The sequence below is a fragment of the Giraffa tippelskirchi genome, chromosome 1 (assembly GCF_054371585.1).
Source record: "Giraffa tippelskirchi isolate mGirTip1 chromosome 1, T2T-mGirTip1v1.2.pri, whole genome shotgun sequence".
Classification (NCBI taxonomy): Eukaryota; Metazoa; Chordata; class Mammalia; order Artiodactyla; family Giraffidae; genus Giraffa; species Giraffa tippelskirchi.
This window is the reverse complement of record NC_137275.1, coordinates 29,936,425-29,953,696: the sequence shown is the minus strand read 5'-3', so window position 1 is coordinate 29,953,696 and position 17,272 is coordinate 29,936,425. Positions and strand designations below refer to the sequence as shown.

Here is a 17,272-nt window from a genome sequence, read left to right as displayed (position 1 = left end):
ATAGATTATCCAGGTGAGCCCAGTTTAATCATATAAACTTTTAAGAGTAGAAGAGAAAATAGAAGAAGGAGTCAGAGAGATGTGACACCAAAAGGACTGTATGGCTTTGAAGGAGGAGGAAGGAGGCCATGAGTTAAGTAATGTACCAGTCTCTAAAAGCTAGCAACAGGGCTTCCCTGGTGGCACAGAGGAGAGGAATCTGCCTGCCAATGCAGGGGACGCGGGTTCGATCCCCGGTATGGGAAGAGCCCACATGCTGAGGAGCGGCTAGGCCCAGAGTGCCACAACTACTGAGCCCACACACTGCAACCATTGAAGCCTGTGCACCCTAGAGCCCATGCTCCACAACAAGAGAAGCCACCACGATGAGCAGACAAAAAATAAGAGCTGCTTCAGCTCGCGAAACTAGAGAGAGCCCACATGCAGCAATGAAGACTCAGCACAGCCAAAAAATAGTAAATAACTCTTTAAGAAAATAAATACATAAAACAGCGCTCAGTTCATAGTCAAATGAAAATAGGGCCCTCAGCCCTACAACCACAAGGAATGGAATTCTGTCAACAAACGAAATGAACAAGAAACAGATTTTTCCCTAAAGCTTTAAAAAAAAGAATGCAGACAGTGGACACCTTGGCATTAGTCTGGTAAGACCCATCAGACATTTTTAAGAAATGTAATATAATGAATAGGTATTTTTAAGCTGCTAAATTTATGATAATTTGTTATGGCAGAATGGAAGGCTAATACAATAAAGTTTTATAGTTTTCAGAGTTAAGTTTGAACATATTTCATTAGATTTAATAAGCATTTGGGGGTTTTCTATTATTATAAATGACAATTTGTAAATTTTATATTCCCTTTATTGTTGATACATAAAAAATACAACTGATTTTGTACATTAATTTTTATATAGTGACATTGCTATTTTAACATAGTAATTCTGATCATTTTCCTTTACATTTGTCTGAATTTTTCACCTGTGCAAACAGTGAAGTGAAAGTCACTCAGTCATGTCTGACTCTTTTACGGACTATACAGTTCCATGGAATTCACTAGGCCAGAATACTGGAAAGGGTAGCCTTTCCCTTTCCAGGGACTCTTCCCAATCCAGGGATCAAACCCAGGTCTCCCAAATTGCAGGTGGATTCTTTACCAGCTGAGCCCCCTTTGCAAAGAAGTTGTCTTCAAATGATGAGTTTCATTACTTTCTCTCCAGTCTTTTTTTTTTTTTTTCATTTTTTACTGCTCTAGCAAGGACCTCCAGTATTATACTGTGTAGAAATAGTGATCAGGCCTCTACTTCTATGTACCAATAAATAAATAAGACAGATTTGGGTACCTGAGAATGAAGCTATTGCTGTAGCCAGTGCCTAAAAATGTGGTAGTAGCTTTGGAACAGGACCATGAACAGGGCTAGAAGGATATTAAAGAGTATATTTTAAAAATCCTAAAATACTTGAACAGACTCTTAGCAGAAATAAACAGTTAAGGACACTGCTGGTGATGAGACAGAAGGAAGTGAGGAGCAAATTACTGGAGAATAGAGAGAGGTATCTTTTTCTCCTGAAGTTATTGGGAAAACAAAAAATGTGCCTAGTCAACTGGATGATTTAGCTAAGGAGATTTCCCCCAAAATCCTGGAAGGTATACCTGTTTTTCTCTCACTGCTTATGATAACACGCGAGGAACAAGAAATAAATCACAAAGTGAGGATAGACTGCGAAAAAGATTTGATTGTTTTGCAAAAACTCTGAACCTCTCCAGACAGCAAGATACTACAAACTTACAAAATGGCTTCCAAACAAAGTTCAAATCCAAGGTGCTGTTCAAAAGATATGGTTGAGATTAAAAAGCCAAGGATGCAACTTTTTTGTTAAGACCTCAGGAAGTACAAAAGTACTGCAAAGTACTATTAAGTCACATAGTTGTACAGTTGCTCAGTTGTGTCCAACTCTTTGAGACCCCATAAACTGCACGTGTCAGGCTTCCCTGTCCTTCATATTTCCCAGATTTTCCTCAAACTCATGTCCATTGAGTCAGTAATGCACTCCAACCTTCTCATCCTCTGTCATCCCCCTTCTCCTCCTGCCTTCAATCTTTCCCAGTATCAGGGTCTTTTTTAATGAGTCAGCTCTTTGCATCAGGTGGCCAAAGTATTGGAGTTTCAGCTTCAGCATCAGTCCTTTCAACCCTTTCCAGGGTTGATTACCTTTAGGATTGACTGATTGGATCACCTTGCTGTCCAAGGGACTCTCAAGAGTCTTCTCCAGCACCAGAGTTTGAAGGCATCAGTTCTTCGATGGTCAGCTTTTTTTATTGTACAGCTCTCACATCTCTATATGACTACTAGAAAAAACCATAGCTTTGACTCAATGGATCTCTGTTGCCAAAGTAACGTCCCTTCTTTTTAATATGCTGTGTAGCTTGGTCATAGTTTTTCTTCCAAGGAGCAAGGATCTTTTTGATTTCATGGCTGCAGTCACCATCCGTAGTGATTTTGGAGCCCAAGAAAATAAAGTCTGTTACTGTTTCCACTGTTTCCCCATCTATTTGCCATGAAGTGATGGGACCAGATGCCATAATCTTGGTTTTCTGAATGTTGAGTTTTAATATTAAATATTAAAAAACTAAGTATATTTAAGGATATACTTAATATTTGTTTTTTAATATTTATATATATATATATCTCCTTAAATATACTTAGTTTTTTGAATGTTGAGCTTTAAGCCAGTATGTTTAAGTATATCCTTCTTAAAGTATATAGTCTGTACATCCATTCTATTAATTTTGGGAGTTTGATATTGAAATTCCAACTAAAAATCTTAATTCATTTACTTAAAAAGTAATTGTAATATGTAGTGAAACTATATGTAACCTTGTTCTGTATTTTCTAAGTCTCCTGTAAATGTGTTATAATACTTTCATAATTAAAAAAAAATAATCTGGAAATTGCAAAGCCCACACCTGATTTTATCATTGTGCCTAACCTCTTCTTGTCCTCCAGATCCACTCTCCATCTTCTCCAGCTGTTTTCTGCCCCAGAAGGCTCACCTGTGTAAAGTGACTCACTTTGTTCCTTGCCTTTATATTTCTTATTGATTCAGCTAATGAGTAAGCACTAGCATGGAATGGAAAGACACTCACTCCCTGATTATCTCACCAGTTTCAGGATGAAATAAGAATGGATGTTTGGTTGAATACCTAGCTTTAGAGGGCAGGTAAGAAAAGACTATTAGTTGAGAAAACATTAATATAGAACCAGTGGAAGCTATACAATTCTTCTGTCAAGAGAAATACAACCATACACAAATTAACACAAAAAAATGAACTCCAAAGTTTTCTTAAAGGAGGTCTTAAAGAGATCTCTATACTATTCTCTTCACTAGCCACATTATAAGATCACAGAGATTTTGGAAAAAATAGTGGGTTTTTTAATTTTTCCACAAGTAAATTTTACCTTAAGTAAATTTACTTCAACACTGTTGAAGTAAAAGCACAAATAGTTCCAAAACATGTATGACTGGAAATATAATGTTTTAGTATTTCAGAAAATGATCATATTGAGAGTTAAATTGTACATGTTTGAATTTTGACTTATTTACTCATTCAAAAAACATTTACTTACTTAACTTACAAACTTGGAGGAAATCATGTTTGATCAACTGTCTTGAATAAGCCATCCATAATTTTGAGTTTGATCACAGTGATAATATTGTGTCAAAGATCTGAGCAAAGAAAAGAGAATTACAAATCCAAAAGATACAAAAAATTACATAGAAATCAATTGAAATAAAATTATATTTTTATGCAATTTGTATGTGCACATATGTATCAGAATGAAGATATACCTTCATCTTCATACATTTCATTATTCTTTAAATGACACTATAACTACAAATTCTCTCCTGTTTCTGAATTGCTACCCAATACTTGAAGTTAACCTAAGACTACAGTCTCTATTAATATTTATCCAACCATTCTTATACTTTCTTCAAAAATATATGATGTATTTCCTTTCCTTTCAAATCTTCTACCAAGCAATCATTTACAATGCCTTGATCTTCTATGTATTATATATGAGGACAGATGCCCAAACTGATCTGAAACTCCCTTCTCTAATTAATGAATGTGAAAGACATACATGTCAGCAATTATTCTCCCATCTTTTTCAAAACTACCTAATAGAAATATGTCTAAGGCCATGTTAACACCCAATAATTTGACAGGAATTTGGCCAGGTATTTATTATTTTATTTAATCTTAACTAGTGTTTAAATGTTAAATGATTAGTAATCTTTTTTCTTTATATCAATAACATATTAGTAACAGTGTAATGCATCGTACTGATAATCACAAAGAGCTTGGTCTATTTTTCTAAAACTTTCTGAATACTCTTTAGTTCTCATGGGAGAAGGCATGATTAATTTTTACATAATCATAGAGCTTATAATGTTATATAATAAAATTTCCGTATAAGAACTTTACTTACAAAATTAAGTATAAACTCAAATTTAGGGGATATACAGATCAAAGTCATTAGCTTCCAAAGTCCCTTCTGTAGTATTCCAATATTCAATAAAAATGAAAACCATAAATGGAATGCCTAAAATAATATTAATCTTATAAACAAGAGTGTTTTGATAAGCGTTCCAAAGTAAGGACAAATATAAAAGAGGAGACAAACTTTATTATAAGTCAACTCAGTGTATATATTTTTTTATTAAATTTAAAGTGATTATTTCAAGTCTTAGAAAAGACAATACTGTGTGTTTTTGTTGCACAGTCTTTATTTTGATACTGATTTTCATGCAGGCACCCAGTCATTCAAGTACGGCCAGACCCTGACCTCTGATCTTCACGAGGTTTTAGGATGAAAAGGTGAATGGAGGAAGTTTATCCAAAGGCAACAGCTGAGGGGAATCACAATTGCTCTGTTAAATTGATATTAGTGGATCAAAGCCACTTTTTTCTGTTTGTGTTACAACCTTTCCAATAAATCCTTGGCCTTTCAAGACAGGAACTGAGTCTGTCTTGCTCCTATTACATCCAATAATAATGTCCAATAAATATATGTTAAGTTAAATCAATTAAATTAATATTGTCATTTCATACTCAATAATGCTGAGATTTAGTTATATCAAATATATCTATAGTTAATGTTATAAAAAATTCAATACACAAATAAGTTAAATTATAAACAATATTGTCACATAGTACTATAGAGTTCACAAAGTAAATGAATATTCTAATTTAATTCTAATATCTACTCATTCAGGTGAATAAAACAGGGATGAGTCTCATCTAGTAGATGAGAAAATGGCATTTACAAATAAGTTTACCAAAGTCAAATAGTAATAAAATGATAGAACTAGGTATTAGTATTAAATCTAGCCTTTTTGATTTCAGGTTCAGTGCTCTTTACTACTCTAGAATTGCCTTTAGAAGAGTTTTGTATACATTTTCTCAAATACACTGGTGATTTCTCATAGCTATATTTGTTTTTAAGCAGTTTATTTGACTTTATGGTATGTGGCTCAACAGAGATTAATACATAAAAATGGTAAATGAATCAGTATAAAATTAATTTTTATTAGCATGCTAAATGACAATTATCTACATTTCTGATCACAGCAATTGAAAAAGTATTCAGAAATCAGATTACTATCTAATTTAATGTGTTCTCTTAAAAACTGAGGGGTTCTAAGTCACATAGGTTTCAAAGGAATGGAGTGGAGGTGCAATGGGGGGGTGGGTATTTCACAAATCTCCCTAATGTGGGCCCTTTGAGCTTATGTGCATAAATGTGTTCTAACTCAATGGAAGAAAGGTTATTTATATCCTCTCATTATATGCTTTCAGACATTATCTCTTCACGTCTATTAAACTTTAAATGTTAAAGTAAATTGCAAAAATGAAGTTTATCAACTTCCAAAAATTTGGAAACACTGGCAATATACAAATAATTTTATAATTTCAAGTAAGAAACTGAAGCATAGTTTTCTTAGAATGAGTGATATACATAAAAGCCATAGTGTTAATTTGTAAATTTTGTAAAATATCAGATTTTATTTTTACCCCTTCCAAGAAAAAGATAAAACAGAGTTCTCATTGTTGCTGGGACAAAAATTCCAAAGGGCGAGTGTTTCAAGATTAAACTGAAATTATACCACGTATGCAATTTTTTTCCTAGCCCCCACTCTCTACCACAACCAATAGGCGAAAAGTAGGAGGTACAAAGGAAAAGAATGGTTATCTTATTAGATGGAAGAATCATTCAGTTAGTTCTTTTAACATCTGAAGGTATCAAGTCTTAGAGGCATTGGCTGGATCAAGAAGAAGCAAGTTCTGACCAAGGTCCAAAAGTGACACCCCTCTCAAGGTAACTGTGTGGATAATACCAATGCTCCCAGGGTACTCTTCTCCAGATTCTTCTCTTCTGCATTAACTAAAGCCTAGTTTCTTAATCAGAAAGAAGCTGGGGGCACTGATGAGTTAGTTCAGTTTTGGGCAGGCTGTGTTAAAGGTGCAGTGGTACAACCAAATGGAGATGTTCATGAAAGAGTTGTACGCACAAGGTTCAATCAACAAACTTAAAAGTCAGTCTACAGATATTAATAGATGCTAGTTCCAAGTACCCGCAGGAACTCCTACAGGGGCATTGCCAGCAAGTGAGGAAAAAATAAGATTGATGCCAGAACCCATATTTGGGTAGAGAAGAAAGAAAATCCATGAACAAACCTCTTAAAAAGAACTTCAGAGAGGTATGAAGAAAGCCAGGGTAGGGTGGTTTCATAAAAACCAAGAGAAGAAGAAAGAATTCATGTCAAACACTAGATAGAATTCCACCTTGTAAGATAAGAATTACACTGATATGAACACATCATTAACTAACTTGACTGGCGGTGTTCCAATTTCTAGATAGAATTAAAAGACTTATTGCAGTGGCTTGTGTTATAGAATATATAAAGCCCTTCAAGGAAGAAAGGAGTATCATAAGCAATACACACACATGCACACGCACACACACTCACACACAATGTGAGTGAGATTAACAGAGATGTGACTGAAGAACAATAACAGGTGGGGTTGCAAAGGATCTTGTAAGTCACTTGAAGAATTTTTTTTTTTTTTTTTTGTCTTTAGGATAAAGAGCAATGAGAACCCAGTGAAAGGTTTTAACCAGGGAACTAGGGCAATTAGACTTGTATTTTATGAAAAATATTATGATAACTGCACTTAATTCAAAGCAGGGATACGGGTTAGTTAATAGACTGTCTTGGAGATCATGAAAATTCCAACAGGTCAGAAAACATTGTACTGCTCTTCCCTATGTCTGCATCTCCTGGAACAATGTGTACTATCAAATGAGAAGTAAAACTCTGTGCTGAGTTAAGGTGAGGCCCAAGTAAGATGTGATGCTAACTTGGATAGGATGCTGTTGGTGAAGGTGAAGAGAGGTGAGCTGATTCAAAACACTGTTTATGAAGTGAAACATAGAGAGGATTTAGTGACTGATGGGCATGAGAGAATGAGAGGGGAAGTTCAAACTAACTCAGGATTCTGGCTTATACTAACTCCTGGGCGATAATGCATCATTCACTGAAATGGAGAACACCTGGATGAGACTGTTTCACTGGAAAAGAAAATGATTCCAACTGATTCAGTTCAGACTCACACTGAATCTGAAGATAATTCTAGAAGTTGATCTGTTGGCTTGATGGCTAATAAAGCTGAGAGGCCCACTATCATTTGCAAAGGCCACATGCTACTAGAGACTAGCTCATTTATACTGAGTTTCCCTAAGGTAATGCCTGAGATATGTACAGGCTGTCTTTTCCATTTCCTTTCACAAAATTCGGCTATCAGAAGTCTGTTTTTCTGTATATTCATCTTAATAATCTGGAATGGTGGACACATGGTACACACTCTAACCACACAACTGTCTATATTAGGAAGAACAACATAGTGTTCTTTACAATTAGAGTAATGTAGGTCAGAACTGGATTTCATCATTCAATAACTTTAATTGTCAAGTGTACCTCATCTGAAAATCATTTATTAACAGGGAAAGTACATAACAATTTACAAAATATTTTCATAACAGGTATAAAACTCTGTAGACTAAATATATATATATACATATATATGTATATATATATATGCACATACATACACATATATATGTGTATATATATATATAGATAGATAGATAGATATACATACATGCACATATCAGAGAGAGGAGGAGAGCAAAAGTCAAATAGCTTTATAGAGTCTTAGAGTCTCAGGATTTCCTGGAACCTGTCCTTGAAACACAGTAATGCATAGAGCACCATATCACTCATCAGATGTACAGAAACTGAGTTCCATAAAGTTTATCTCTCAACTTAATAGGTCTCCATGTACCTTCCTAGAACTCTTTTTATGACACAGCTCATATAATTTTCCTAAATGATTATGGGAATTAGGAAGGGAGGGGAAGTAGGATGCTTTTGTGTGTGTGCATGCATGCTCACATGTGAGTGCACACTCAGTGACTGAAAAATGAGTAGGTGAAGAATTTATTTTTTATAATTTTTGATAGAAAATGAAGCTCTTCTTACAAGTGTGAATTTTTTAAATAGCAGTATCATTGGCAAATCAAATAGAAAAAAACTAGTTTTTCAGTGATTTCAAAATAACAATAGTATCTTTAATATATATGTGTGTATATATATATATGTGTATATATATATATATATATACATACATACATACATACATATTTTAATTTTATATCCACATTTTAAGTTTAATTTTAGGAAAAGAATTTTTTATTCTTAAAACTGCTACTAATAAAACCTTAATTTTTTATTGCTGAACAGTTTAGTAATCATTTCTTCATTTTCAAGCACATAACAAATCCTTTCTCTTATTTCTCTACTTATAGGAGTTAAAAGGACAAGATGAAGGCTTTAACCTTGACTGGACTCATCCTGGTCTTTGCCATTTGTTTCCCAGTAAGATTTTATATACTTGAAAACTAGAATAATTACCTAAAATTGAAAGTTATATAACACTAAGATAGGGATCAGAGTGAGAGTATGTATTTTTAAAAACAGAACAGGGTCACATGAGATGGAAAGAAACAGGAAATAACCTTTTACTTCTAACATCTTTGGAAATAGATCAACTCAAAATCACTTGGAATCTGAGGAGAAGGGGCAAAACAGAAGGAAAAGTGGAAAGGAAATAGAGAAAAAGAGGGAGAGAGGGCAGAGGAAGGAACGGCTATTTGTTGAAGAGGGTGAAGTATGAGAAAATCTCCAAATAAATTTGAAGGAATAGAACTAGACTGGCAAATAAATCACCAAGATTCCCACTTGTCTTTAATGTCTATATCTACCCACCACTTCCATTTTAAGGAGTTTCCCCTCCAAAGGTGAAAAATGAGTGTGAGTTCACCCATCTCTCAAGTTTGTTTTTCAGTAATTCTCTGGGTCTATTATTACATTCTCATGATCAAAAGTCGTAAAATGTTCCTCCACTTAAGACATAACTACAGTGAAAAGGAAGAGGGTAAGATGGTCTCCTACTGACATCCAAAATAAACAATTAAATTTCACATATTTGACTTGTCTTATCCATGACTGTGCAAACAGATTTCTTATTTATAAGAGCCTGGTTCTCTTGAACTGTATGGCTTTAGATTTTCCCTTTTATATCTCTTGCAGAGAGAGAGGGAAAAAAACCAAACTTCTGCTCTTCTGGTTCAATTACATGCTTTTTACTAGTTTCTCATATCTCTCTTTGATCAAAGAGTATAGTATCCACTATTTTTAGAATTACATGTGATCTTCAAATATCTGTTCAATTTTATTTAACCAACCACACTTCATACCAAGGAGTCCTTCCTTTTCTGTTATCAGTATTATTTCCTTGTAAAATTCTTCCCACAACATTCAATGCCTCAGACAAAGCTTTGGCAGGCAAGAAAAAAAGGTTTTTCCTGCATTTTTTAATATCCAATTTTTTTAATTCAACACCAAATACTGCTCCTTTATATAATTTCTAAACTGGAATTTAGCTGTAATATTTTCACTGAGATTCATGTAACACAGCTGCCTATGTGGTTCTTTCATTCATTCCTAAAGGACATGACGATGATTTTTACTTGGCAGTTTTTAAGGGAAAAGCAAATTTTCATAGACTTAGTGGTAGTAGTTTACAAAACCAACTAATTGGATTTCCTCCAAATTACATTTCTCTATTTTGTTCAATTTTCCAAGTAAATACACTAGCACTGAAAGTAATACCCAGGTGCTTTCTCTAATCATCCACATAATGTGCCTTGGTATTTTCAAGTATAGGGTTTCCCTGGTGGCTCAGTGGTACAAAATCCACCTGCAATGCAGGAGACTTAGGTTCAATCCCTGGGTAGGGAGATCCCCTGGAGAAGGAAATGGCAACCCATTCCAGTATTCTTGCCTGGGGAATCAAGGACAGAGGAGCCTGGCAGGCTACAGTCCATGGGGTTACAGAGTCAGAGTATGCATGGGTTTTAATGTTATAGTATAATTTATTCTAAATTTGTCTGACACTCAAAATCAAAGCACCTCCTAACTGAAAGAGCAGATCAGATTCTAAAATGAAAGGGAGGATATAAAGCAACAATTAACTGACTGTTTCATTTAGAGATGTCTTCTATTTTCTACCCCCGTAGTTCAGTGAGAGTCAGGAACCACGGCGCCAGGCAATAGGAAAGACAAACAACAATCAACCCGTGCAAAGTTTCCCCACCAGGTCATCAAGGAGCAGACCTTCATCCACCCAGGTCGTTAGGAAACCTCAAGCCCCTTCTCATGCCTCTGTCCTACCTCCACTGATTAACAAAGCAGCCAGTCGATCATCTTCAAATCTGAAGACACTAAGTACAAAGAAAAAGCCATCACCAAGACAAAACCAGAGCAAGCCTAAAAAAAGCATGTTGGCCTCTGCCAAGAGAGGGCTGACCCCCCATTCCTCTGGTCTAACAGAACGAAACATTCTACTGAGGTCAAGCAAAACTCTGGAACAGCCTAAAAAAGGTCAAAAGACCACTGGCAAGAAACAGTCAAAAAGGACTTCAGCAGCACCAAAGTCATCTTTGACTATAAAGAACAATCGAAATGCATCCAAAAAGCCCCTGTCCTCCTCCAGCAAGAAACCGTTGAATTTGCCAAGAGTGGCTAAAGCAGCTTCAGAAAGAACTTCAGCTAAAAAGAGTTTACAAAAGTCCAAGAAAATCCAGTCTACATCTGCTAAGAAACAGTTTAAAAAAACCTACAATAGGAACAGCTCCAAAAACATCTCTACTTAAGAAGAAATCTAAAGCCTTGTCTATATTATCCAAAAAACAATCATCTAACTCCACAGCAATAAAACTTCCCCCAAAACTTCATCAACCCCCCAGAAAACACCAGCTAAATCTCACAAAGCTCTTTCTTCATACACCAAGAAAAAGCAGAAGCAAGCAAAAGCAATTAAAACCACTCCCCCAAAAAGTGTAGCCAAAAAGAAAACTCTAAAGAAACAAAATACCAAACTGTTAACTCTGGTCAAAAAAAGACCAACTAAGACAACAGGAACAAGAGCAGCTTCCAAAACCAAAGAGAAAAATCTGACTAAATCTAAAAAGGCAGCATGTACATCTGCCAAGAAAAAGCTCAATCAACCAAAACAAGTTGCAACAAAAAGGAAAACCTCTATAGCTGAAAAACCCTCTACCACACCTGCCAAGAAACAAGTGAATCAGTCTAAAGCACTTAAATTGGCATTAAAAACACAATCCATCTCAAAGAAAAGACCAAAAACATCTAAAAGCTCCTTGTCTAAAACCACCATGAAGCATTCAAATCAAGCAAAAGAAGGCATATCTCCAGCTCTCAAAAAAACTCCGGCTGAAAAGCAAAATCTAAAAAAATCAAACCTTCCTGCCAAGAAACTGTCTAAATCTGCTCAAGTAGGACCAAAAAGATCTCTAGCTAAGAAAATAATTCAAAAACAAAAACTACAAAGAAACAGCCCACAGCATGTAAAAAGACTGCAAAAACAGTTCTTGCAAAGAGTGAATCTATAAAACCATCTAAACAAAGACAGCCCACAACTCTTAACAGCAAAGAAGAGGCCAAGGAAGTCCAAAAAGAGACCATCTAAACCTCTTAAGTTTCAAGTCAGCTTACATTCCCTCAAGGAATAAAAAGACAACCTCCTTTAGACAGCAAAACTGTAAAACCATCTAAAAAAGAGAAATCTACAGTTGTCCAAAAAAGGTTGAAACCATCTAAACCAAAAGAATCTAAATCAGTTCAAGCTGCAAGGAAAAAATGTCCACATAACAAAGTCACAAAACCACTTCCATTATATCTTCCATCTAAATGTCATCATAACAAATTTCCTTGCCAACAACCAAATCGACCACATAAGTGCCCGTTGAAGGTTCATCCATTCTCTCCACCTCCACCAAGCCCATGGCCAGGTCCTCCACATTTCCAGGCACACCAACCTCATAAGCCACCCTGTCATAAACCCAAACCTCCAATAAGGCCAATGGGCCCCGGAGTCATTACAACTAAAGGTCTGACCACTACTACTAAGGGATCAGCTATAATCACAAGAACGTCTGAAACTCTATCCTCAGTTGCTGCCGCCACCACAAGCCAAGTGACATCAACTAGTAACTCAGCAATAGATGCTATCTACACTACAACTGTGTCAGCACCTGGGACGATGTCAGTGGCACCTTCACTGAAATCTACATCACAAGGGTCCACTGCTTCCAGCTCTACAACATCCATAAAACCAGGAGCTGGCTCCACGATACTCCTCGCCACTGCCACCACCACTGCACCCGGTATTACCTCAGAGGATTCAGAAACTAAAGCAAACATAGCAGTTGACACCACTCTCCCACCTGTAGATGATTCCACCGCTCAAACTGCCTCTACAGCTTCAGCAAACCCAGGTATCATATCCCCTGCTATGAGCGCCACCATTGCTTCTGCCACAACCTCCAAAGGTATTGGAGTCACAAATGTAACACCTTCCACAACCCTAGGGAGAGGTGCCACCAGTGCTGGTGCTACCTGATTATCAGCCAGTGCTGCCACAACTCTTGCTTTCACTACCGCAAAAGTCCCTGCAACTTCCAGCACTGCTTCCGGTTCCATCACAACCACAGTTGCACCCGGTGCCACAACCATAGTCGCACCAAGTCCTACAACCACCAGCTCACCTGGTACTGCCACCACAGATGTGCGTGAGACTCCCCTTGAACCAGCAGATGACAAAATCCCTGAAGATACTACCCCAGTGGATGACGAAACCAGAGTCAGTCGATGACACAATCACTGCAGTTGCCACCACAACTTCACTCGATGAGGTCACAACTGGTGCAACAGATTCCACAACCTTGGAAACAGACTTCACATCCACAGTTACTACAACAGCTGGATCCTCAACCCCAGAACCTGTGGGAACAATCACAACAGCAACAGCCTCCTCAAACCTACAGGTAAATACAGCCACCATTGGTGTCATCACAACCTCAGCCATCAGCACGACTACTGCTTCTGCTGGTACAACTGTAGCAAGTGCTGCCACTTCAACCCCTGTGACTTCAGCCTCTACTGCTAAACCCAGTGTGTTGACCAGTGTGGGTAAAACTACTGTCCAGGCTTCTGTAGCTCCAGCTCCAGAGAAAGAAGTTATCACTCCACCAGCAGATGACATAACTACTGATGCTACAACAGTACCTGCAGATGCCACAACCCCCATAGCTAAAAACCCTACATCCTCAGTAGTAGATTCCACATCTCCAGCTGTAAGTACAACAGTTTCAGCTACAACCACAGCAGCTAGAGGACCTACCACTGCCACTACAGCAGCCTCCACAGCTCCAGGGGTTGGTGCCACCACAAGTGTTAGCACTGTACCTTCATTCACTGGCATCACATCTTTCGAGGCCACCACAACCTTGCCAAGTGCTGCCACCACCACACAAGGTATTTCTACCCCTACTATTGAATCTAGTACCTTGACCATCAACAGTGGAACCACAAACCCAACCCCCAATGCCACAAATCCAACAGAAGATGCCACAACTACACCCACCAATGCCACAATCCCTTCATCTGACTCCACAACTTTAGGAGCAAGCCCCATGTCTGTGGCTACAACAGGAAAAGCTGCTTCAGCCGCAACCACAATCCCCATAACAGCCACCACTGCAACAGTAGCAGCCTCCACAAGTGTTGCAACCACACCCTTACCCTAAGCCTCAGGTGCCACAACTGTTGCCAGTACAAGTATACTAGGTACCGTGAATACCACCCCACTTACTTCTGCATCTACTGAAGAAACATATTTTCCAACCCCTGAAACTATTAATACAACTCCAGAGAATAAGGAAACTACTGGACCTACAGAGGACACTACCACTGAAGCTGCCACCACATCGATTTTCATCACTACCACTGTGTCTGAAGATACAACCACTGAATTGGACTACTCTACCACCGAAGAAATCGAAACAACTGCCACTGATGATGAGGTCACTCCTGCCACAAGTTCTTCAGACTCCACAGATGTAATTACTTTTACACTTCCTACAATCATCACAACCATAGCAACAACTGACACACCTGAAGCTAATGCCATCACTACTACCCCAGGCAAAACCTCCACTACCCCCAGGGGTAACCTCCAGTCCCACATCTACAGTCACCACCAATAGTCTCCACTGAAACCACCTCTGCTGTGGATAGTGGAACACAATCACTGCCTGTTACTCCAACCACAGCAAATAGAGCTATAACCAGCAGTAACCCTTCTTCCCCAACATAAAAGCAATGCAGCAGCACATATCAAGCATATCAGTAACAGGTAAATAATGCATGCAAAGAATGAAATGAGGAAATTCAGTAGAGTTCTATGTATTTCCAAATAGCTTACATTATGTCTAGTTACACCTGACCTGCCCCAATTGTTTGCAATCCTATGAAAAAGAGTAGATATTCTCCCATTTTACATATAGAATACAGAGTTTTTGGATTTGGTCACATTCAGAACACACAATGGTAAAGCCAAGGCTAGAATCCGAATGTCTCAATATTTAAGCCAACAGTCAGAAAGTTTAGAATTCTAAAATGGTGATCTCACATTCAGTAGACAGTTGAATCACAATCACTTAGCATCTGTTCAAAATAAAGATTACTAAACTCTGCCATTCTAGATACTATGTTAGTCCCTCAGTTGTGTCTAACTCTTTGTGATCCCATGGACTGTAGCCTGTCAGGCTCCTTTGTCCATGGAATTCTCCAGGCAAGAAAGAACACTGGAGTGGGTTGCCATTCCCTTCTCCAGGGATCTTCCCAACCCAAGGATCAAACCTGGGTCTCCTGCATCGCAGGCAGATCCTTTAACATCTGAACCACTGGAAGTCCCTAAATACTATGTTTAATATATATGTTTAATAAAGTCTTTGGGGAGTGAGGAGGGATCTGATAAGTTTACAGATATGAAAACACCCAAACAGTATTTCAGAAAGGGAAATTGGCAGGTATAAATGTTCAAACATGAGAATGAGTATCACAACCAAAAAACTGTAAGTAGTTGTACTTGACTGAAATCAGGAAGAGTGAAACCTCAATTAAGTTCTTAGTAATGAAGGCATGATTCCATAATTAAGAAAGAAAATCCTTGGAGAATAAAATAAATTTAGAAAAATTTATATTCATGAAGATACAATACACCAAAAAACTCATCTAGATTGTAGAACCATGATATAAAACTTTCTTTTCTTGATTCAGCATTAGTCCAAAAACTTTTTTTATAGAAGTATAGTTGATTTACAACGTTGCATTATTTTCAGGTATACAGGAAAGTAACCATAAGTTTGTTTCTATGTCTGTGAGTATATTTCTGTTTTGTAAATAAGCATCTGTATCTTTTTTTAGAAGGATCAGATCGAGGATAATTTCAGAGAAAAGATTGTTGGAACATATGATTTATCAAAATTTATATAAGGGTTTTTTTTAAGGTGGATGAAACATTCTAGGTAGTAGTAATGATGGATTAGGCCTTAAACACAGCAGCTAGCTAGCTATACTTTACTGTAAACTTAGAGCATCTAATTAGATATGTTTTACTCTAAGGTTGCATTATGAGATGTTAGGAAAATAAGAGAGTGATACTGGGGGCAGGTGTAGGTAGGTCATTTAAATGGAATTAATTTCACATAAGAAATAGAAAATAGCAATTTCAAAACAGCTAGGTGTTATTTGTAGGACAGTAGGAATTAATTTTATATTTCTCAACATTTTTCTAGGTCCTATTCTACCTAAATATTAAATTTCTCGCCTTAACTTTCACCAATACTGGCTCAAGAATTGACTGTCGTCAACTTCAGAAACGAGACCATTCTAGAAATTCTGCTTCTTTCACCCTCTGTCCTCTTGAACCCATTCATTTTCACTTCTTCAGCTTTTGTTCAATAAATCATTTTGAAAATCATTTGTCCCTGTTTGTATTTGCATCACTCTCACATGTTTGGATATGAATTAAAAACCTAACAGCTTGTCTCACTACTACTACTACTACTAAGTCGCTTCAGTCGTGTCCGACTCTGTGCGACCCCATAGACGGCAGCCCACCAGGCTCCGCCGTTCCTGGGATTCTCCAGGCAAGAACACTGGAGTGGGTTGCCATTTCCTTCTCCAATGCGTGAAAGTCAAAAGTGAAAGTGAAGTCGCTCAGTCGTGTCTGACTCTTCGCGACCCCATGGACTGCAGCCTACCAGGCTCCTCCGTCCGTGGGATTGTCCAGGCAAGAGTACTGGAGTGGGGTGCCATTGCCTTCTCCGGCTTGTCTCACTAAAAAGCTCCAAATAATGAGCAATACTTAAATAGAAGGTTGACTGAGTTTCTGGTGACTCGGATGGTAAAAAATCTGCCTGAAATGCAGGAGACCCGGGTTCAGTCCCTGGCTTGGGAAGATCCCCTGGAGAAGGGAAAGGCTACCTACTCCAGTACTCTTGCCTAGAGAATTTCATGAACAGAGGAGCCTGGTGAACTACAGTCCATGGGATCGCAAAGAGCTGGACACGACCGAGCAACTAACACTTTCACTTTGACTGAGATCTTAATGTTACCCTCAGTTTGACTAAACTTTAGATAGGTTTTTTCCTGACTCTAGATCCCTGGAGTCTTAGAGCATTTCCTTAGAAAAAATTCAATTTTAATTCTTTTTCTGTCCC

The 17,272-nt window shown here is 37.5% G+C and overlaps 2 protein-coding genes across 12 annotated transcripts in view; one reads left to right on the top strand and one right to left on the bottom strand.

The window, feature by feature from the left end:
* The window catches only part of LOC145544668 (uncharacterized), a 256,837-nt gene that overhangs the window by 42,926 nt on the left and 196,639 nt on the right, over positions 1 to 17,272 (bottom strand). For 7 of the 10 annotated variants that reach the window (XM_081587658.1, XM_081587642.1, XM_081587632.1 and 4 more), the window contains one exon: positions 3,626 to 3,725. In XM_081587658.1, the coding sequence (XP_081443784.1) occupies positions 3,699 to 3,725 (27 nt within the window). In that variant the 3' untranslated portion in view covers positions 3,626 to 3,698. Of the gene's footprint in view, positions 1 to 1,339; positions 1,414 to 3,625; positions 3,726 to 17,272 lie in introns of all 10 variants that reach the window. The other 3 variants (XM_081587667.1, XM_081587634.1, XM_081587615.1) reach the window with 2 other exon arrangements.
* Positions 13,271 to 16,530, top strand: LOC145544584 (uncharacterized). 2 transcript variants are annotated; one of them, XM_081587463.1, is made up of 2 exons: positions 13,271 to 14,605; positions 16,346 to 16,530. In XM_081587463.1, exon 1 carries the CDS (start codon positions 13,271 to 13,273, stop codon positions 14,291 to 14,293), a length of 1,023 nt encoding a protein of 340 aa, XP_081443589.1. In that variant the 3' UTR covers positions 14,294 to 14,605; positions 16,346 to 16,530. The 2 variants fall into 2 exon arrangements, with proteins under 2 accessions (XP_081443589.1, XP_081443587.1); XM_081587461.1 differs by having other exon boundaries at positions 13,271 to 14,901.